The sequence below is a fragment of the Primulina eburnea genome, chromosome 10, assembly GCF_022965805.1.
Source record: "Primulina eburnea isolate SZY01 chromosome 10, ASM2296580v1, whole genome shotgun sequence".
Classification (NCBI taxonomy): domain Eukaryota; kingdom Viridiplantae; phylum Streptophyta; class Magnoliopsida; order Lamiales; family Gesneriaceae; genus Primulina; species Primulina eburnea.
The window spans coordinates 6,229,375-6,250,283 of record NC_133110.1 but is presented as its reverse complement, the minus strand read 5'-3'; the positions used below and the strand labels follow the sequence as shown (position 1 = coordinate 6,250,283).

General features: G+C 34.1%; 3 protein-coding genes across 11 annotated transcripts; 1 reads left to right on the top strand and 2 right to left on the bottom strand.

The window, feature by feature from the left end:
* Positions 1 to 2,368: 2,368 nt before the first annotated feature.
* On the top strand, positions 2,369 to 5,934 carry LOC140842824 (guanylate kinase 2). 5 transcript variants are annotated; one of them, XM_073211000.1, is made up of 11 exons: positions 2,369 to 2,543; positions 3,078 to 3,113; positions 3,245 to 3,355; positions 3,448 to 3,524; positions 3,612 to 3,741; positions 3,998 to 4,360; positions 4,750 to 4,871; positions 4,951 to 5,086; positions 5,162 to 5,207; positions 5,288 to 5,393; positions 5,539 to 5,934. In XM_073211000.1, the coding sequence occupies exons 2-11, from the start codon at positions 3,111 to 3,113 to the stop codon at positions 5,630 to 5,632; spliced, it is 1,188 nt and encodes a 395-aa protein (XP_073067101.1). In that variant the 5' UTR covers positions 2,369 to 2,543; positions 3,078 to 3,110; the 3' UTR covers positions 5,633 to 5,934. The 5 variants fall into 5 exon arrangements, with proteins under 5 accessions (XP_073067101.1, XP_073067100.1, XP_073067099.1 ...); XM_073210999.1 differs by having other exon boundaries at positions 2,369 to 2,571; XM_073210998.1 differs by having other exon boundaries at positions 2,369 to 2,656.
* Positions 5,935 to 9,776: 3,842 nt separating this feature from the next.
* Positions 9,777 to 12,813, bottom strand: LOC140842826 (uncharacterized). Of its 5 annotated transcripts, none has more exons than XM_073211006.1 (3): positions 11,952 to 12,748; positions 10,552 to 10,596; positions 9,777 to 10,078 (listed from the first exon to the last, which is right to left on the bottom strand). In XM_073211006.1, exons 1-3 carry the CDS (start codon positions 12,347 to 12,349, stop codon positions 10,015 to 10,017), a joined length of 507 nt encoding a protein of 168 aa, XP_073067107.1. In that variant the 5' UTR covers positions 12,350 to 12,748; the 3' UTR covers positions 9,777 to 10,014. The 5 variants fall into 5 exon arrangements, 4 of the variants coding, with proteins under 4 accessions (XP_073067107.1, XP_073067108.1, XP_073067104.1 ...); XM_073211007.1 differs by having other exon boundaries at positions 9,777 to 10,075; positions 11,952 to 12,621; XM_073211003.1 differs by lacking the exon at positions 9,777 to 10,078 and adding an exon at positions 10,125 to 10,319 and having other exon boundaries at positions 11,952 to 12,767.
* Positions 12,814 to 18,011: 5,198 nt separating this feature from the next.
* Positions 18,012 to 20,721, bottom strand: LOC140803612 (alpha-1,6-mannosyl-glycoprotein 2-beta-N-acetylglucosaminyltransferase-like). The gene has a single exon (XM_073159514.1). The coding sequence runs from the start codon at positions 20,325 to 20,327 to the stop codon at positions 19,026 to 19,028; it is 1,302 nt and encodes a 433-aa protein (XP_073015615.1). The 5' UTR covers positions 20,328 to 20,721; the 3' UTR covers positions 18,012 to 19,025.
* Between the last annotated feature and the right edge of the window lie 188 nt (positions 20,722 to 20,909).

Genomic DNA, 20,909 nt, shown 5'->3' with positions numbered 1-20,909 from the left:
TGAAACAGTCTCATATGAATTTTTATATTGATCGATTTACTGCGAATCAAAATTATAGAAGTTGAGATCTTGGATGATTTTGCTAGGCCAATCGTGATTATTACTATTATTGTTGTTGTTGTTGTTGTTGTTGTTTTCTTCTAAAAAAAATAAATTTTAAAATTTTCAACCAGGTGGAATAAGACCAATACTGATAATAAAAGGCCCATCCTAAATATCATTTGGCCATGTCCACTTAGAACATCAAACGGGCTTACCTGGAATCTGGTACTATACTACTATACCGGGCTGGTTGGCCCTGGATCTCCCCGAACCGGGTAGATGTTACTCAATCGAATATGGGTCGATCCTGGGCTTTTCATATTTGCAAAAAAAATATTTTATTGAAACATGCGAATTGCTTTTAAAACCTAGTTAACATATTATCGAGGCATCTTGGGAAACGACGACTTTAAATTTTCACATGTAAGCTACTCGCCTTTTTTTAAAAGAAAAATTTGCAAGGATATATTTTCCAACTTTTATGTTGTATTTGGATTAATCATGATGAGAAACTAATTGATTTGTTTGGCAAAATCCATTTGACGATAAATTTCAAATTTCAATAAGTTATTTTTTGAGTTATTGAGGTGGATTTCAAATTCATTTCACAATGGATTCGTTTCAAATCATCTCTTCAAATGTCTCCCCAAATTCAAATCTTTCGTTCCAAACATAACCTATATTTTTGTTTTACATTTATGTTGCCTTTGGATATGGAGATTGAGATTGATATTTGAAATTTACCTGTAGAGTGGATAAAATTAAAACAAATATATTCTATGAATTTGAAATCATTGACTTCAAATTCATCGAATTAAATGCAATTATTTTATGTTTGATGAATGTTGACTAATTTCACAAACGTATGAAATATTTTAAATTTGTATTAGGGGTTACATTTTATTTAGTTAATGAAGTAATAGGATAATGGAGTGATGCATATTGACTGTTTTTTGCTATGATTTTGCAGGTTGAGAAATAAAATTGGATACTATATAGTAAAGTGTTTGGTTAATTCAATCGATAAAAAAATAGTTTTTGTAAATATTCGGTCACAAAACTCTCCTGAGACGGTTTCATGAGTCAATTTTGTGAGAAACATATTTTAATTGGGTCATCTATTGAAAAATATTACTTTTTATGCAAAAAAATATTACTTTTTAGTGTAAATATGGTATGGTTGATATGTCTATTGAATAATGATCTATGAAACTGTTTCACAGTAGATATACTTATATTCATTTTTGTAATATTTTATTGTGATATTTTATCAAATTATATTTGAATTTTTTATTTTTTCTTTATTTCATGTCCTTCGATAAATTTTAAAATTATGATATGACAAAAATATAAACAATTTAAATAACAATATGATTTTTCATTAATTTTTACAACTATAATATCATCATTATTTGAATATAAATCAAATTAATTTTTTAAAAATATTTTACACAAATGCACCACCACATGCACATGTCTATTAGTTATATATAAAACATAAAAAAGTATCAGAATTTAATTTATAATTTGAGATCTAACCTCCTAAGCTCCGTCATTCCAAGGGGATTCTTCCATTTTCTCTCCCTTGCGATAACCAAGCTAACCCTGAATAATACCGATAAGGATATCTCCCCACCGGTTCGGAGAATTCTCGCTGCATTCGCCAAGGAAAGAAACAGTGTGAGCTGCTGCCAAGCCTGTACCGAAGAAGGAGCCGATGAATTTGAGAACCAGCTTTGTAGTTTACAGTCGTAGGTTTTTAGTTCTGTAATAATAAATAATTGGGAAAATCAAATTGTAATATGTTACAAACAAAAGATATCTGTTATATGACATTCGTGTTAATATTATTGAGGATGATCCAAATGAAAACGACAAAAATTTATGTCAGACGGTGATCTCACGAGTCGTATTTTATGAGACAAATTTCTTATTTGAGTCATCAATGAAAAAATATTACTTTTTATGCTAAAAACATTACTTTTTATTATGAATTTCGATGAGACCGTCTCACAAGATACTTAAAGAAAATGATCTAGAGAATTGTGACAAAATTGACAATTTTTATTATCTTTTCTTTTTTTATAAAGTTTAATTTCATACCTAGAATTTTTTACTTTTTTTTTTTTCAATATTTTACCCTAGCATATCTGCCTTTATTTTATAAATTGATGATTGATGATACATGAATAAATCCCGAAAAATACAATCAAATAAAGGCCAAATTTATGTTATATATTTTATTACATTTTTTTTGGTGAAGACAAACCGAAAGCCGACATGGTCCAAGAATTCCAGGAAGCTTTTTAGTCGACCTCTCTCTCACGCACAAGCAAATATACACACGGTCTCTCGAGTATTTATAGTCGTGGCCTCCCGACATTTTCTTCGCAATTTCTTCACCTTCTTCGATCAATCAAAACTTTTCTCTCTTTTGTTGAACACTCTTTTGTTTTTGTAGTTGAATCAAATCACCGTCTCAAGAAAATCCCCGCCAAAAGGTAAAAGTTTGAGCCCATCATTATTTACGTAAAGTGCCTCTTTTTATTGGTGTTTTTCAGTTTTTATTATATTTAATTCGATAATTTGACCTTGTGGTGGTCGCTAGGTTGAGGTGGGTTTTCTTTCTTCTTCTTGTAATTATGTATGTTTAGGGATGTTGCTTGCTAAAAATTTTATGGGTTGGTTTCATTACTCTGTCGCATGTTCGTCCGAAAATCAAATGCAGTTCTCGCGTTCTTCGTTGAAGTCGGCGCAATGTGTTTTGGGTCGTTTCTTTTTTCAATTTGTTATTTTGTGAGGTATTAGATTCTTTGATTTCGATCTTTTTTTGAGATCGTATCTCGCATTTATTTTTTTGATTTAGGTCATTTGGTATCGATATGTTAATAAAGGTTAATTCGTAAAGGGGGTTGAAGGGTTAAATTTAATATGACCTTTTGATTTTCAGTTGTATTTGAAATTTTTTGTTTGATACGAGCTTCAGATATTAGATTTCTCCTCTGATCTATTGCTTTGTAATTTTACATATTCAGATTCAACCTTGATTGGGTGGATCACCTTTATCAATGGTGAGATGATGTTTCGGATCTTGTTCTTAGTTTTTGAATAGGGAAAGTAGAAGAAAATAACGCTTTTCTTGTTAAAATTTTGTGGCTCGACTTCCCAATGGTCGTTGTAAAACTGTTATTATTGTGATCAGGGAGAGGCTCCAGCTTTCTTCGTAGACGATCTCCAGGCTAATTCCCCAAATGGACATCACTTAAATTGGAAGGACAATGAAACCTCAGTCACCATCGATGACAATAGAACTGTATGTTGCTTGAAATGAATAATGTTCTTAAGTGTGCTGTTTCTTTTCTCTCATGGGGTGACGAGTTCTTAGTTTTGTATTTATTGATATAGTATTTCATTGATGCGACAAAAAATGGAGCTTCTTCGGCAGTTGGAATTCGGGTTTTTGATAGATCTATGGGTGAATGGTATGGTTTTACCGTACATATGGTTATGGAAGTTAGTGTTGTACCCTGTCATTTTAGAGAGGATGGTTTATGCAATCCTCTTTGCAGGCTGATCCCCACTGTTTTAGGGACAAAACCTGAGCCGTCTAAGGGTCACTCGGCTATTCTCTTGGATGAAGAGCGAATCTTGTTTATCAAGGGGAACTCTGCATCTGATGATTGCTTTTGGTTTCTTGAGGTAATGTAGATCATGTTCTTATTGCTATTGTTAGTTGTCGGCCGGATTCTGGAAAATTGAGGGGGCAAAGGGTGGCTAGAGATCTATATTTTTAGAGAAATTACACGTAAATTATTATTTTTTACTTGAGATGCACTCACCCTTATAGGGTCCGTTCCTGGTACCTTGAGAGTAGGAGGATTATACAATTGATGGACTTATTGCAGATAAATCTGTTAATCTTATACATAGTGTGGTAAACTCTGAAATTTTGCAGGTGAATACTCCTTTTGTAAGGGATCAGAAAATGAGATTAGGGACTGAAGTGGTTACCTGGAGTAAAGGAGTGATTGGAGAAACCGAAAAGCCAATTGTTATTAGTGGCCCTTCTGGTGTTGGTAAGGGTACCCTCATTTCCAAATTGATGGAAGAGTTCCCATCAATGTTCGGATTCTCTGTAAGCCACACAACTCGTGCTCCAAGGAGTCACGAGCAGAATGGCGTTCATTACCATTTCACCGAGCGAAGTGTCATGGAGAAAGATATTGAAGATGGAAAATTTCTCGAGTTTGCAGCTGTCCATGGAAATCTCTATGGGACAAGTGTAGAAGCGGTTGAGGTGGTTGCGGACGAAGGAAAGGTATATAAATTCTTGGGGAATTATTGAACTTCGATACTGTGATTTGGTGTTCTATAGGAATTTTAGTGCCTAATTCTTGAGTTTTTGTGCTTCTCATGCTTTAATTTTTCCACCTGAGAACAATATGATTTCATATGCAACTCTTAGTAACCAAAGAACAAATTTTGGAATCAGATTTGATTATTATTCAGATAAATAAAGCCTTAGCCCTATTATATTATATTGTGAATGTAGGTCTTCATGCTCAAATCATGGAAATTATGCGTTGTGTTGCATTTCTCTCCCCAATATCTTTTTTCTACTTTAAAATTCAACAATAACTTTATACATATGGATTTTTTGTATTTCTTTGCAAATGTAAAGATGGTGGTTCGTGTGATTTGATGTAGAGATGTATCCTTGATATTGATGTTCAAGGGGCGAGGTCTGTGAGGGCCAGTTCTCTTGAGGCCATTTTTATCTTTATCTGTCCTCCATCATTCGAGGAGCTTGAGAAACGCCTTCGAGCAAGGTGCTCTATACTTTCAGGCGTTTTGAATAGTCTCTCTGCAGGCCTTTTTACTGATAACAGGTTGTAAAAAATGTGACAGGGAGACTGAGACAGAAGAACAGATCCAGAAACGACTCCGAAATGCTAAGTCGGAGCTTGAGCAGAGAAACTCGCCTGGTCTCTTTGACTATATGTTAGTTAATGATAACCTTGATATGTGTTACGAGAATCTTAAGGTAACGGTTGCATCTTTTTGTTAATGATCCATCCATCAAATAGAAGTTGTCCTAACTTATTCTGGAATCTTCTAGAAACTTTTGGGTCTCGATAGTGGCATCAAGACCACCAAGAAACCATGTAAGTTTGTTCCTCTAGTAAGTCGTTTAGTTCAAGTTGTTTATAATTGATATTTGGAGTTTTGCTTTGTTTCAATCCAGTTTCTGAGACCATTCTTGTGCCACTACAACACAAGACATCAAAAGTAGAAAACAAAATCCTGATAACTCATGCTGCTCCCGAGCAAGAAAATTCAGCTGTTAGCACGTATGTTTACACCTTTTATGTATAATATTTTAAAAACTAATCGTTACGCCCCAAAAATCCATGGATCACCTCGTGTATCATCCGGATTCGCCCTTTTCATCGACGCAAGTCACATAAATTCTGATTCATGCAGCATTCCTTGTAGGTTGGTACTGGATTTATCATCAATCAAAGGTGGGGCACCTGGTCGGACAAGGGGCCTGTACATGAACGTGTTAGTACCATCCAAAATGGCGTAAACGGTACCAAAACGCCGAGTTTTGACACCTCAAATTTATCAACTGACGAATTTTTCTTCCTAAATCTTTTTAATCCATTGTTTGATGCCATTTACTTGGCTCGAAAATGATTGAAATTTCAAGACTGAATCTCAGCATAGCCAGACAATTTGAGGGTATAGATTCTAAAAGGAGAGATTCTCGTGAATGTTGCGGCTGTGTAGGTTGGTTGGTTGAGCTAACATGCTATTCCTAATTGTTGTCTGATGGAGACACTATCACCCTCCCTTGGAATATCATAAATTAGAGAAATTTCATTTGCATTTTCTTGTCTCTCTCTCTCTCTCTCTCTCTCTCTATATATATATATATTATATATATATTTATATATATATATATATATATATTCTTATTCAGGATGACTTCTTCCACTTTCCATTCTCAACAACTCTTTGGAAAACAGATTTTACAAACAAATTTAATATCAACAACGGATTCCAAATCTCTTGATTTCAATTTTTTTGTAATAGACAAAATTCAAATGAACTTCAAATCCACTGTATATCAAGGTAAACTGTTTTTATAGTAATACGTGGTGGATTCATATATATATATATATATATATATATATAAATGTTGAAGTTAGTACCATGCATGTCTGTGTAAAGTTGCGGTCCAGCTACATTGAATTTGCATATATAATAAATGTAGTGGCAATGTAAATGACATGAAAATTGATTTGAGTACACGTTTTATTTCTACTTTCTACCAAATCGATTATATTCTTATATTCACTGGCGTCAGAAAAATAGACCAAACAATAATAAAAATAATAATAATAATAATAATAATAATAATAATAATAATAATAAAAGAATTGTATTTTTTACTGAAGAAAGAAGAGAGAGAGTCGATATTTTTGACAATTCAAGAAACTCGAGAATAATATCAACCCCACATTTTCTGAGAACTATATTGTTAATTATTTAGGGACAAATGTATTTTTGGTTCAATATGTGTTATTTCGGGATTTTGGTAGTCTGTTTCTTAAATTTCAATTTCAATAATGTATCTTTAGTTTTTGATGGTTTTAGTTTTGTTTTTTTATTAATTAAAAGCGTTGATGTTACGTTACCTACATCAGCGTCGGCCAGGTAAACGTCACGTCGAGAAAAAACTAATTTTTTTTTAAAAAAAATATGACGGCCTAAGATTGAAATTTGACAAAAATAGAAGCTCAAAATCACAAATTGGAAAATAAATTGGAAAAAAAAATGTAATTTTCTAAATTATTTAAAAGCCTAGCATGATATTAACTGAACAAATTGAATCAAATATTAAAAAATTAAAACAAGTTAAATACTTTGCTTTGAGCTCGAGCAAACTCTGAACACCAAAAAAAAAAAAAAATTTCTCGAGTTTAAGCCTCACTCTTAATATTCGATCATGATCTCAAACTATTTAACTATTGTTTAAAAATAAAATTTTGAAATATGTTTATTTAATATATAATATTAATAAACTATTAAAGTCCGCCAGCATATGTTAAAATTTAAAATATTCTTTTACAATAATATTTTATAGCAGTGATGATATAATAATTTAAAAGTTCAAAATTATATATAAAGTAAAAAAGAAATTTTTTTTGATATGTTAAACACAAATAAAATATAAATTTTCTAAAATAGTTTTGTATCATATTTTTAAATAATTGAAGATTAAATCTTTATGTAATTTTATAGAGTGTTTTTTATTTATAAAAAATTATATCATAAGCCTAAAGTACTATGTATATATAAGATTGAGCCCACCGGCCAATTTCCAAAAAAAATAAAATAAAATATATATATATATATATATATATATATATATATATATATATATATATATATATATATATATATATATATATATATAGTTTTGATATGCTACACACCTACCGTACACACTTATGTGAGCACCGACGATGTGTCACTCACTCATTGGAGGTGATGAAATATAAAAAAATTGCGCATCCAATGGGTGAGTGACACCTCATCGGTGCTCACATAGGTGTGCAGCATATCAAAATTGTATATATATATATATATATATATATATATATATATATATATATATATATATATATATATATATATGAGCAAAAACTCGTGTGAGACAGTCTCACAAGTTGTATTTTGTGAGACAAATATCTTATTTGAGTCATCAATGAAAAAATATTACTTTTTATACTAAGAATATTAGTTTTTATTGTGAATATCGGTAGGATTGACCTGTCTATAAAGATTCGTGAGATCTTCTTACAAAAAAAACCTAATATATTTATATAATATATATATATATATATATATATATATATATATATATATATATATATTTGTATTGATAATATCACTAAGGAATTGAATGATGTCCCAAAATAGAACCAAATTATTGTAGAACATACTATATTTAATCGTGACGATGAAGTTGTTGCTTTGTCTCTTTATTCTGTCCCCATTCTGCCACTTGAACCTAAAATAAAAATAATAGAAAGATTCTACCAATAAAATAATCCTAAAATTTAAACTATATTCTATCATATTTCCATCCACTTGTGTCCCCTTCAATTGACTTTTTTGTGTGGTTGTAGCAAGGGGTTTTTTTTTTAAAGTAATATAAAATTTAAAATTAATTTCAAAACTAATTTTAAAAAAAAAGTGTTGTAAAACTAATGCAATCCGGAGTAGCGTCCGTGTTTCGTAAGCGCGAACGCTGCATATGTGGAGTCACGTTTGCGCGACGGAATTTTAGCGACGAAATATATTCACAAAACCGTCGCTAAAATCAAATTAGCAACGGTTTTGATAACCGTCGCTCAAATTGAATCTGCGACGGGTCTTAACCGTCGCTAACATTAGCGATGGTTTAGAAACCCGTCGCGATTTCGAAAATTTGAAATAGTCTCCCTTGTCTTATTTTCTGAAAATTCATGTTATTTTATTTTCTCAAAAAGAGATTATTTCGATGATAAAAATGATTGTGTTTCGAAGGTAATTATTCTATAGATATAAGTTATAAGTTTCATATTTAAAAACTTAAATTTTTTTAAGTAATAATAATAAGAAACATAATAAAGTTCGTACATAATATCTCTACAGCAGGTTCTTGTGAGACGGTCTTACGAATCTTTATCTGTGAGACTCGTCAACCCTATCGATATTTTAATAAAAAATAATACTATTAGCATAAAAAATAATATTTTTTTTATTTTTAATCGATGACCCAAATAAGATAGATGTCTCAGAAAATAAGACTCGTGAGACTGTTTCACATGAATTTTTGTCATATCTCTTATGAGGATGGGAAAAAATGTGGGTTCGAGGGGTTAGCGATATTAATTGTTTGCTCTAAAAGCTCGAGAAAGATAAAGACTATTCAGAATACAATTGGATAAGTTATTTAAAAATGTAATATTTTATAAATAAAAAATATATAAAGTATCTGTTTGAATAAAGTTTTAATAAAAAAATGGTTTTTTTTTTTTTAAATTTTCTCTGTATATATAGTTTTTAAAGAACAATTGAGATATGTTTTTTTGATATTTTAAAAAATAAAACAATTATAGAAATCAGTACATATTATTTTTAAAAGCATGGACCTTTTGTTTATTCATTTTTTTAAAAATTAACTTTCAAACATTTAGTAAATATTTATTTGGATCATAATGCGAGGATCGATGAAGGTATTTACAGAGGTGAATAAATATTTTATAAAATTTTAACTCTTTTGCAACACTTGTGATTTTAGCGAATGTCAATATCGCAAAGTATTGTTGGCTAACTCAAAAGATAAATAAGCGCTGAAAGTAGTCTGCTGGTCTAATTGAATAATAATGACAATAAAAAGTTTGTCTTTTTTTCTAAAAACATTCTTTGAATTGTTAAGTCTTGTTGAATAACATTTCTCGTAATTTAAGTAGAATTTAGTCAAGTTCGAGCAACCCTTTTTGTTTCAACCAAAAATAAATAACCTGGTGAGATCGATCGAGTCTGCAGAGTTCTTCAAGTCTTGTTGAAGTTTAGTTCTTAGTTAATTTATTTCTTTTTTTAGTTTGGTTCTACAATGTTAATTCATCCAAACTTAATTGTCTACACATATATTTCTAAAAAAATATTAAAAATCATTATCAAATTAAAGTCGAATTTTGTAATTTTCCATAAGACTAAGATTAGAGTTATCGTCTAACCAACAAAGACAATGTTAAGTTATTCGCTCATCCGTCAAATCTAATTTATTTGTTCGGAGGAAACCGTGGCATGAGGGATCCAACAGTTTTGATACTGCGATCTTGAAGAATAAAAGTGGATTTCGCTGTACCCGTATTTCCAACATGAAATCCAGTTGAACGTATCAAGAATGATTCAGCGTCCATCATCATCACCATCTCCAATCAAATTACAGATATCAGAGCACTCGGAAAGACTGCTGACAAGATAAAATGAATAAGATTTAACTATTCACATGCATAGGCTCACAAGTAACTGAAGAATGTTAGCGTTATCAGGGGGAACCCAAGGGGAGAAGGGGACTCTCTCTCTCTCTCTCTCTCTCTCTCTCTCTCTCTCTCTCTCTCTCTCTCTCTCACACGCACACGCACACACACATTGACATAGCCATCAACCATGAAGCCCATTGACATAGCATATGGTTTCGAAGGACATAGGTCCTGCCGATGTGTTTGTGTGTCAAATATGATTCAGAACCAGGTCACTTAATTACAGCAATTTTTTGGCAACTTTATGAAGTTCAATCCCATGACATGTATTGTATTGAAAGAACTGCTACATCTACTATCAAATGATTGGGGTAAAATTTGAAAATGTAGAAAGCATTAAGCAATGTCATGTAAGACAACGACTGAAATATTACAATGTAAAGGGTGAAAAAAAGGAATATACCAATATTTACGACTCCGGAATCCGTCCTTGAAAACAACCAGAGGTCTGTATATAAATGAAAAACATTATAATCAATATATGTATTGAATATCAAGCTATAGAAAACTAAACATCATGCATTTGCAAAGCTCCCTTCAGATATTTGTGCATTTAAAGATTGAAGAGACAGAAGAACTTGAACCATATAAAATGGCATGCATATGATCCGTATCAATATCGACATTGAACCTATGTCACATTCAATCTCTGGCTGCCAAAAAATCTCATTCACAAAGAGCTAGAAACGATGCGGTCATGCAGACATTACTATTTGAGAGGTCACGATGCTGCTCTGTATGTTTGCCCCCTCACTCTATTTCCATCATGCATTACACCAAAAACTCCCTCTTCTTGACTTCTACTCTTATGAGATTCTCAAATAATTCTTTTCTGTCTTCTTACCCATTTCCAAAGAGTGTAATATAATTCAAAAACATGTGATCTTCGTGTTTCAAGGTGTGGTCCGTAGAGATCCTGTTGCATTGAGATATTATCTATGATCAGATGAAATTATTCATTAGTTACATGTTTTTTGCATGCCTTGATCATTATATTTTTCTGTGGTTCTCCAATTTTGCCTCGGTTCATATCAATTTTTCGAATGGAAACATCATCATATGCTATCGTCTTAGACTAGACTAACTAATGATACATAGTGACTTTATTCTGAACTCATTTGCTAAATTGGGAGGCTATACTACCACTCCAAGAAAGCAAGGTTTTTTCTATGTACAACTGACATGCAAGAATGGCCAAATCAAGTATGAAAACAAGCATTGTCCAATCTGAACTTCGAAGATAAAGTGAGTAATTTACCACGGCAAAGCATCCATTTAAATCAGACTTCATCTATTCAAGACTCAGAAGGTTGCTGCCACTATGCTCGTTTATTAGTTTGAAGGACTATCTATAGTCAATCAACTTGAACTTTCATCTCCATGAAAGTCTAAATTTTCGCCTTTCACGGTCAAGCTTTTACAAATCGACTAAGGAAATGAATGTGCTGTAAACTTCGAAGTGTAAACAATATAGTTATAAATGCAATCCTATAATGCAATCCCCTTCCGCGAATCACTTGTACAACAAAAAGGCACTAATCACGCGTGGCGGGACCGCAAACACAATAGAGAAGAACAAAGAAACATATTACGAGATGATAAAACCTGAAATTTCAGAAAAAGTACATACAAAATTTACTCTTTTGAATTAACCATCCTTGTAGTTAGTCTCCACAAGTCCATCTAAGCGTTAATGCATGTATATATCTTTCAATCGCATTTAATGTGAACTATCAATTCATGATCATGGCTAAATCCTACATCTCTAAGGCAGGATAAAAAGGATAAAGGAAACATTTTTACCTCCTAATACTGAAAGGGCCTTCGCCAGGAGAACCAAACCCACCCTGCATGCAAACGGTCGTACATTTACTGGTGCAACTCTCGGCTTTTCTTGACTTGGGCCTTTGGATTTTATACTTCCTTTTGCAATCCTTCGGTTCAGTAGTGCACTCGCCGGACAAAGTTTGCGGTATGTTCGACAGAGTTTCCTCCTGCTGTTGCGGGCCCGCCACCTCACCTTTGCCCGCAGACAAAACCAATGCGGTGGTGGCGACTGCAGCTATGGCGGCAGCTATTTGCTTGCCTGTGGCGACGCTTGTGTAAGCTAAAGAAATAGACTTGCTTCTTGTAATTGGCAATTTACCTCCGATGGGGCATATCACCGACCATATGGTGGACGTCGAGCCAAAGAGTAGCATCCCTGTTCTTGAAAATATTTCTCAGTTTTATCCTAAAATTTTGCATTCCTCCATTTACAGCCCCATGTTCTGGTGGGGCCTTCTCCAATCGCTAAACCCGAAACAAGACGAGGGAAGAACACGGTTGCATATGCATACATACTACAAGAGTGTACGTGTGCTATACATGAAAAACTAAATTGTTGAAAATATATTTACGAAATTCTAATAATATTTAAATAAATTAAAATATAGTTAGTAGAATTTATCGATGGAAACAAACAAAACCACCAAAAATAAAAAAAATATGACTATAAGCAGCGCAAGAATCAGAATTGAGCTTTCAACTCATAGGCTCGGACGAAAACGTAAAAAAGAAAAACATAGAGAACAAAAAGAGACGGCCGTTTTGGGAAAGAAAAGCAGCGAGAGACGAGAAGACACACTAGAAGATGAATTGGAGCGTAAAGATCAATCATGAAGATGAAGAACGATGAATCTGGGGACCGAGACGTCATTTCTGATTTGCCATCTAATCTTTGTCTTTTTTATTTCTTGTGTTAAGATGTCTAGACTTTCAAACATGTAGTGTTTTTGTTTAAATTTCATTATGTACTAACTTTTCCATTCTAGAGGACGATGTAGCCATATGAATCGCAGAAGTTATCTTATCCACATGACATTTTTTAATATACTTCTCGTTTGATTTCGAAAACTTAACAAATCTTTGTCGTAGTTTGTTATAATATGCATATAACCATTTTTGTATACTCAGCAAGTATCGTATCGTTTTTAACATCTATTATGCAATTTACAATCATCATCTGGGCTCTGACATGCTCGTAGTTTGCTTCTCAATCACGACATTTTTTTGGTTTTCTACATTATTTTTATCAGGTAATCTTATTTTTCCGACTATTTTTTTTGTTGTTGAATGATTTTTCAATTTTTTACAATCATCAACTATAACTCCTAAGAAAAATGCTTTTAGTCGTGATATGTTTTTACTTGTATGTAGAACTTATATATTCTTCAACAACATAACCAATGAATGATGTTGCACATTCTTCAAATATCGTGGTATTTGTGATATCATTAGATTTAATATCAATATTATCAACATATAGTTATAAAGTTAATAAATTTTTAACAATTATTGTGAGAAAAAATACTTGAAAATCTCTCTTCAAATGATTATATCTTAGAACTGTGTCCTCGTTTAATTTGACACAATTCAAGAAAGTCATCTCGTTTATCATTTTTTTAGAAGCTTTGGAACAATTATTGCGTGCATCATATCATGAGGTTGATATAGTTTCAATCTTATTTGTTGTGTCTAGAACATAATATTGTATTATTCATTGAGACAAAACAAATTTTCTTCTATCGAGTTTAAATTTTGTTTTATAATATTTTATATCTTGTGGAACGACATACAAAATTAATTATTGTATTTTAAAAATCTTGAGAAGAGACACGAAAAACGTAATTAAGATATGCATATAAGATATCATTCAAATATATGTCAAAGCATTTGTTTTATTCAATATCTCATATAATAATACAACTGTTTAGATTTCATGAGCATTTTATGATGATCAAAATTAATTTGATGAAAAATTATAGAATTCTATTAGAATTTCAATATTTGGCTAGTGAAATTATTTGACGATGAATTTTCTATGTTACCATCATATATCTTATGAATTAGCTGCGTAGCCACTTTGACTAAAAAAGGACAAAAACAACCTCTTAGTCACCTTGAAATATATTGAGATAATATTGGAAGAAATGAAGTGATATTGGCTTAATGTATCAATTTATTAAAATGCACAAAATTAATCTATTGTGCCCACATTACTTTAGAATTGTTGCATACCATTATAAATGTGAGAATAATGCACAGTTTGTTTTTCATTTTTTTTTTCTGAACGAAGAATTCTTTGAAAAATGATTTTATTCATTGAAAAATATTTATATTTTATATAATATCCATATGTTGCAAACCATGAAATAGTAACATAATCATTATATAAGACTTTAACAGTTTACAAATACAATTCTTCAATTTCTTCTTATTTTGCTTCATTGAAATTTAAATATGGATAGAATAAATTAAATGCTCACAATCCACCTGGTATGACCAAGAACCTAAAGATAACATGAAATTTTCCGTAGAGAACCTTGGTAAATTTGTCGTGATAAAATATATGTGGTGGATAGATTATAAACATACAAAGAGACTTTATTGACCAAAAAATGAAGTCACTCAACAAGTAGGATACTATTTATACAATCGTTTTGTAGTAATTTGCAAATCGCGCTGATCAGATAAACATGTCATCTGTGGCAGGCTCAAACTGAGAAGACAAAGTTATGGAAGAATTGAACATATGACAACTTGGGTAGATGTCCGTCATATCCTACCATCTTAACTATCCCGAAGGACTTTCTCCTTGATACAAGATTAAAGGTTGGTTCAACTTTCACGTGATTATTATTATGCATGATTGATTTAGATGTTTTTTTATCCTTAATAAAGTAAGTTTCTAACATGTGATATCATCAAGATTGATATATAGAGTTGATCATACAAATCGGTAGTGTTCTAAAATGTTATCGATGATTATTCGAAGATATGTTGGTTATGAATAAAGTTAAAGATAATATAACAAGAATGGTTTCGTTGATCAACAGTCGAAATGCAGACACGGGAGTAACGAGGGGAGCAAGTCTTTATTTACATCAAGAAAGATTTGAAAATCAGCTATGTCCAAATCGAGATTCTGGTGGGGACCATCAACATTTACTCCGTCCTCGAATCCGCCGTGGTGGGGCGGAGCTCTGGTTGGATTGGGCAGCACTACACCATTGTCTTCGCCTGCTGCAATCTTCTTTGTAGGAGCAATACAAATGGGCTTCGCCACTGACTATGCCTGATGGTGGGCAGATTTGCTGCTGGCATCGGGGTTGGCTAAGCACTCATGATTGCACCGGTGTATGATGCGGAGGTGGCACCCACCTCCTGCCGTAGATCCCTCATTTCTTTCTCTGAAATCTTCATCAACTTCGGTATGTACTCTGACTTGGCCATTTCAGTTTAGGAATATTGCTCGGACGGAAAAAGAAAAATTAAATGAGTCAAATTCTAATTTGCTGCAAAGATTAGAGCATGAGTAAAATTTAGAAGGGTACGTCCAGACAGGGTACTCTCACCCGACCAGGGTCCTCTAGTAGGGACAGGGTCCTCTCACCCGGACAGAGTACTCTCACTCGACCAGGATACTTTCGTGTATTTTATCCCGACCAGGATCCTCTAGCAGGGACAAGGTCTTCTCCCCTGATCACGGTCCTTTCGCCCGATCACGGTCCTTTCGCCCGAACAGGGTTTAGGTCACTTGACCAGTATGGATCACCATGCATCATTAGCATGATAATCAGTGCCCATGACAAGACCCGAACAATATGGGTCGCCAAGCCTATTGACAGAGGACAGGGCATGGGCAGTTGTCAGATGACATGACATGTGCAGTTGTCAGAAGACATGGCGTGTGCATATATCTAATCAAGAATAATGTACGTGCACTGTAACCAAGGTCATCTTATAAATACTTAGATTTGCGCATTTGAGAAACATTGCAATTTACTGCATTCAATAAATTATCTCTCTACTTGGTGAACTTTGTACTGACTTGAGCGTCGGAGTGGCTACATCAGAAACCCTTCTGGCGCCCCACTGACATTATCTTGTTGAGTGTGTGTAGATTGTCTGACTCGAGGTCATCCCACCAGGACAGACCATACCACTCGAGGTTGTAATAGCCGAGCCCGGTGTACGGTATGGTTTAAGATTTTGTATGATTATTGGCTATTTGGGTAAGTTTAAGTATAGTTTGGATGTTAAGAGTTTCGAGTTATGATTTATAGTATGGTTGGTTATAGATGATGTGCAGTGTTATTGTAGCGGCGTTACGATTAAATTCATGATAAATGGTATATTGATCCAAATGAGGTGAGGCCAATTGGAGTGGTTAGATAAGACATAAGGCTATAACTTCCTTATTTTGAGTTTTGTTCAAATCATTGCGGAAGGTAAGCCAAAAGTATCCCGAAGAGTGTTGTGTGTTTCGACGTTCCTCCAGTGACACAGGTTGGGAGATTTAGCATAACTTTTTACTCAGACCTCCAAATGATCTGAAATTTTGAGGGAGTCAAGATAAGACATAGAGCTACAACTTTGTAGTTTACCACTTTTTCCAATTCGGATGGGAAGAGGCGTTTCTGAGGCGATCTTTGTAGAAGCTGTGCGCAGAGTAAGATTTGGTCCGAAGGTAGAGCGCACCCGCGGTCTCAGTGGTTCAGAAAATGGTTTTTGGTCGTAGGCTTGGCGCACCCGCGGTCCTTGGAGTGCCGCACCCGCGGTCTTGCTTTTTGGAGGTATGGTCGAGATTTAAAGTAACTTTTTGGATGATTTGACTTCATTTCTCTTCTTCTTTCCCCTTCAATCTCGTTTTTCTCTCTAAGGAGCAAGGGTTTTCTTCCATTTCATCCATTTCCTACCTTTGATTCTTGGATCTAGTTCGATTTTCGACTTGAGATCGAGGTTCTCCTTGGTGCTAGGAAGCTTAGGTAAGTTTTTGGTTGAGTTCTATCATGGTTTTTGGTAATGAGATGCTATAGGTTGATGTATTGGTTGGTTTAATGGATTATTTGACTTGTATTTTTGGATATTGAGTTGATGTTGGTGTTATTTATGGATTATTGTTGTAGGTGGTGAACCAAGAGCTAAGTTTGAGGTGTTCTATTGGGTTGTAAGTGGAATTTCATCCTTTTTGCTCACATGATATTATATGTATTGTGTTTTAAAGATTTTAAAGTGATATTCCCTTCAATTGATTCATTGTTATGTATTGATTCCATTGATTATCTATTGGAGGCATTGATGTCTCACTATTGTTAATAAGGGAATACAAAAGAAAATATGAGATTGTGAAAGGACGGCTTTAAATGCTATTCAGAGTTCAAATGTTTCTATTGGATTGATAAATATATAGCCAGAGAATTGCATGCAATTAGTTGATCAACGCCCATAGGCTTGTATTCCTCAGAGTTATCGGTTTATATCGATTTGGGATACGAGTACCACAGACAGAGATACTATTGATATCAATCCAACCAGAGAAAAGAGAAATACCATCGTATTGCTATCTATTGCTATTGCTATTGCTACAGTTATTGCTACAGTATTCATGTTTCAGAGTTGATGGTATTTATGATTTCAAAGTCATGTTTTACAGAGTATACTATGTATCATTGTTATGTAAGAGTTCCACTTGCTGAGATTTATTCTCATTTCAGTTATTTCATGTGATGCAGATCAGAGTGGCGGCCCGGGACGTTGACTGTGGACTGGGGGTCATATGCATACACCGTTGGAAGGAAGATTTTGGCATGATCATAGGAATGATGTTTTGTATTTTGTTTTGTCATTCGAATGATCATGTGTTACTATTTTGTAAAGATGTTTAAAGAAATGTATTTTGAAACTCCTTCCATATTTTAAAGAAATATTTATTTCCGCTGTGCATTTTATTTAAAGAGGTCAGAGGTGTCACAGAGGTCATCCCACAAGGCGGGCAGACCAGGCCAATCACCCGGGCAGACTAGGACAGAGCACTCGGGAGACCAGGCCAGACCACTCGGGATCATCCCATCTGATCAGGGCATACTAATCTCATCATGTTAAAATCTTTACAGGGAGAGCACTCTTCTCAGCTCGGTAGATTGGTCACCCAAGCTCACCCTATCTTCCCGAGCATTATCAAATATGCTGTGTTAGGAGGAATACTTTCTGCATCAGTTAGCGATCGTTACGAAATATTAGTCGCGGAAGCATTAGATCACTTTTTTCACTCATACAACTATAATCTAATTAAGGATATATGTTGATTAATTTAGCTATATGAACAGGGTTCTGCACATCGCTACCTGAGACACATGGCAGAACCTCGGAGGAAATGGAGGCTTTGTATGTATGCGTGTTGTCGTGGTTTAGTCGTTCCAACCACTCGCTTTCTTCGTTTTGTGGGTGCAACATCGAGGCTAGCTTCATATTTTATGTCGAAAACTAGAAGTTCAAGATGCAGCACAAACTTCAAACAGAAGCTTCTAGTGCTTTGGGTAGTTTGATTGTAAAGTGAACCATCTATTGTTGGTTCATTGATATGTAAGTTCGAATCAAACACGAGTTCGACCCTGATTTGAACCAAATACGAATAATTTATCAAGTTTTGAGGCAACTGAAAGCATTCGAGCTCTAGTTCGAATCTTAAAATATAAATAGTATTTAGCACCTCCAGGATATATATCGTGCTAGACCGAAGTGTTTCTCAAGGTTCAACCTGTGAATGTAAACAGTAAAGGATGGAGATGTAAGAGGAAACCAACCGCTTAAAAATCAGACAATAAGATGCATAAACATGCTAAAGGAATATCTTACTGGCAAAAATTTGGAGAAAAAAAAATTGAAAAACAAAATTGCAAGTTCTTACAACAGGATAATGAAATGAAAGTGTAATAGGCTCCTCTGATGTACAAAAAAGACGCAAAGCTATATCCCCATTCATCACAGGACAAACTAAGTCCACTTCATGGCCGGGTGCATGTCTTAGCTCGTTCTAAACGAGCTAAAAGTCATTCACACCTCTCTCGAACCTGAAACCACATACATCTTGGAAAATTGCATACACAATTCATGATCTCGTCTATCCCCCCACCCTCCCCAACCCCGAAAACCAGCTTTATAACCAGGTTGGTTATTGTATACGTGTATTCCCCTATTTGATACAATATTTGGAACTCTATCCTCTTCTTCCACTTCGAAATTCACAGAACCATCATGAACACATGCCGTTTGCTGGCCCTGTCCTTGATGCAATCCGCATTTCCCAAAGTGAACGGCACTTGTCCTAGGTCCCCGTAAGGAGTACACGGGTCCTCCAAAAGAAGGATACACGGCAGCCCACATTGTTATATCCCAATTATAATCATCAAAAGAGCAAAACTCTCTAGCTTTCCTATGTATCTTTCTCCATACAGTTCGGTTGAAGGCATATCCCACATTTCCCATCCTCTCTGCAATCAGTATCTTCAACCTTTCTCCTCTTACCTTCACATCAGAGGGTGCAAGATTTGCAGCATAGCAAAGTGGGCATTTTTTATGCTTCAACTCCGTGAGTAACATCAAATTTTGATATGCATTAGGATATATAAAGTGATCCTCTTCGATGAAGAGAATATGACCAGAATGCTGGCTGGTCTCCCTTAAACCATCCCACACAGTGTTCATCATCCACCACCAATGATGTTTCAATGACACAATCTTCGGTGAACGGTGGTTGCCATACTGATCCGGATTCCCTTTACACTTAATCTTGGTAGGATCCTCTTTAACCTCACAATCTCCAGGCGAAACACCAGGAAAACTACTATCAAAGACATGGGGCGAATACGGGGCAAAAATTTGTTTCACTTGGCAAAACTTGATACTCCTTATGATCTTATTCATATCCTCAAAAAAACCATCGTGACTAACTATTAGCAGCGTTTCGCTAATCCCTACAACATGGGAAAGGCTATCAATGACCACTTGAAGATATTTAGGCCGGTTGTGAACATACAACACTATGACTATATGATTCTTGGCTAACTTAGGATATAAATCTATGTTCTTCGGTGGCATCTGATTACGATCCTCTAGTAAAATCGAAAGCTCGTTTTGTTTAGGAAGCTCAAAATTCTTGGAAAATCCCAAAGTAAAGTTGTCAGAAGTCGATCCAAAAGAATCATCATCACTCTCAAAGGTGTATCTGTTGATTAAATCTACAATAGCATTTGTTCTTAACACCAAAACCAATAAAAAAGATCCCAGCATAAAGATCAAAACTTCACGCCTAAAAGACGCATCTTTTACTCGCGCTTTTCTGAACAAAGCCGCCATGTCTATTATCTCTACCCACTAATACTGCTCAGTAAATGTCTTTTTCCTTTTTTTTTCAAGCAAAATCTTTTCGAACAAAATAATCAGAAGCTAGGAGACTAGGACAAAGTGGTGAACAATAAGAATCTCGAAGAAAAGGGTATACGGAATGGGGAGTACGCAGACCATCCCCCCTCTCAATGGTAGATTGGTGAATGCTGGAAACCCCTTGAACGATACCAGTTAAAGCTGAAGAAATGGGCAAGAACAGCGATTCCTTATCGGGGGAGAAATTCAAAGAACTAGTTTCAGATATTGGAAGAGGATGATGGAATGAACGGGGAGAATAATTTGTTCTTGTTTTCGGGAAGAAATACGAAATATTATTGTAATTTGTGAAGTGTATGTGTATTGTTTTTAACGCCTAAACTAAACTAACTACCATTTGTTCTTGGCGGCTTTTAGCTAAGCTAGTTGCCCAAATCATATTTTTTTCTAAAAAAGAAAAATAATAAAATCCAAAATCTTTCCTTAAAAATAAGAATCTCAAACTCATAAAATATATTAAAATACATACTTTATAAAATTTTCTCAACTCAATTA

Bases quoted from the DNA above. Each gene is read 5' to 3' on its own strand.
- LOC140842824 (XM_073211000.1), top strand. The intron at 3,525-3,611 runs GTATGGTTTTAC...TCCTCTTTGCAG, and splicing joins GATAGATCTATGGGTGAATG to GCTGATCCCCACTGTTTTAG. The intron at 4,361-4,749 runs GTATATAAATTC...GATTTGATGTAG, and splicing joins TGGTTGCGGACGAAGGAAAG to AGATGTATCCTTGATATTGA.
- LOC140842826 (XM_073211003.1), bottom strand. From the start codon at position 12,349: ATGCTACTCTTTGGCTCGACGTCCACCATATGGTCGGTGATATGCCCC. The intron at 10,597-11,951 runs GTAAAAATGTTT...ATTTATATACAG, and splicing joins GGCCCTTTCAGTATTAGGAG to ACCTCTGGTTGTTTTCAAGG. The intron at 10,320-10,551 runs GTATATTCCTTT...ACACATCGGCAG, and splicing joins TTCCGGAGTCGTAAATATTG to GACCTATGTCCTTCGAAACC.
- LOC140803612 (XM_073159514.1), bottom strand. From the start codon at position 20,327: ATGGCGGCTTTGTTCAGAAAAGCGCGAGTAAAAGATGCGTCTTTTAGG.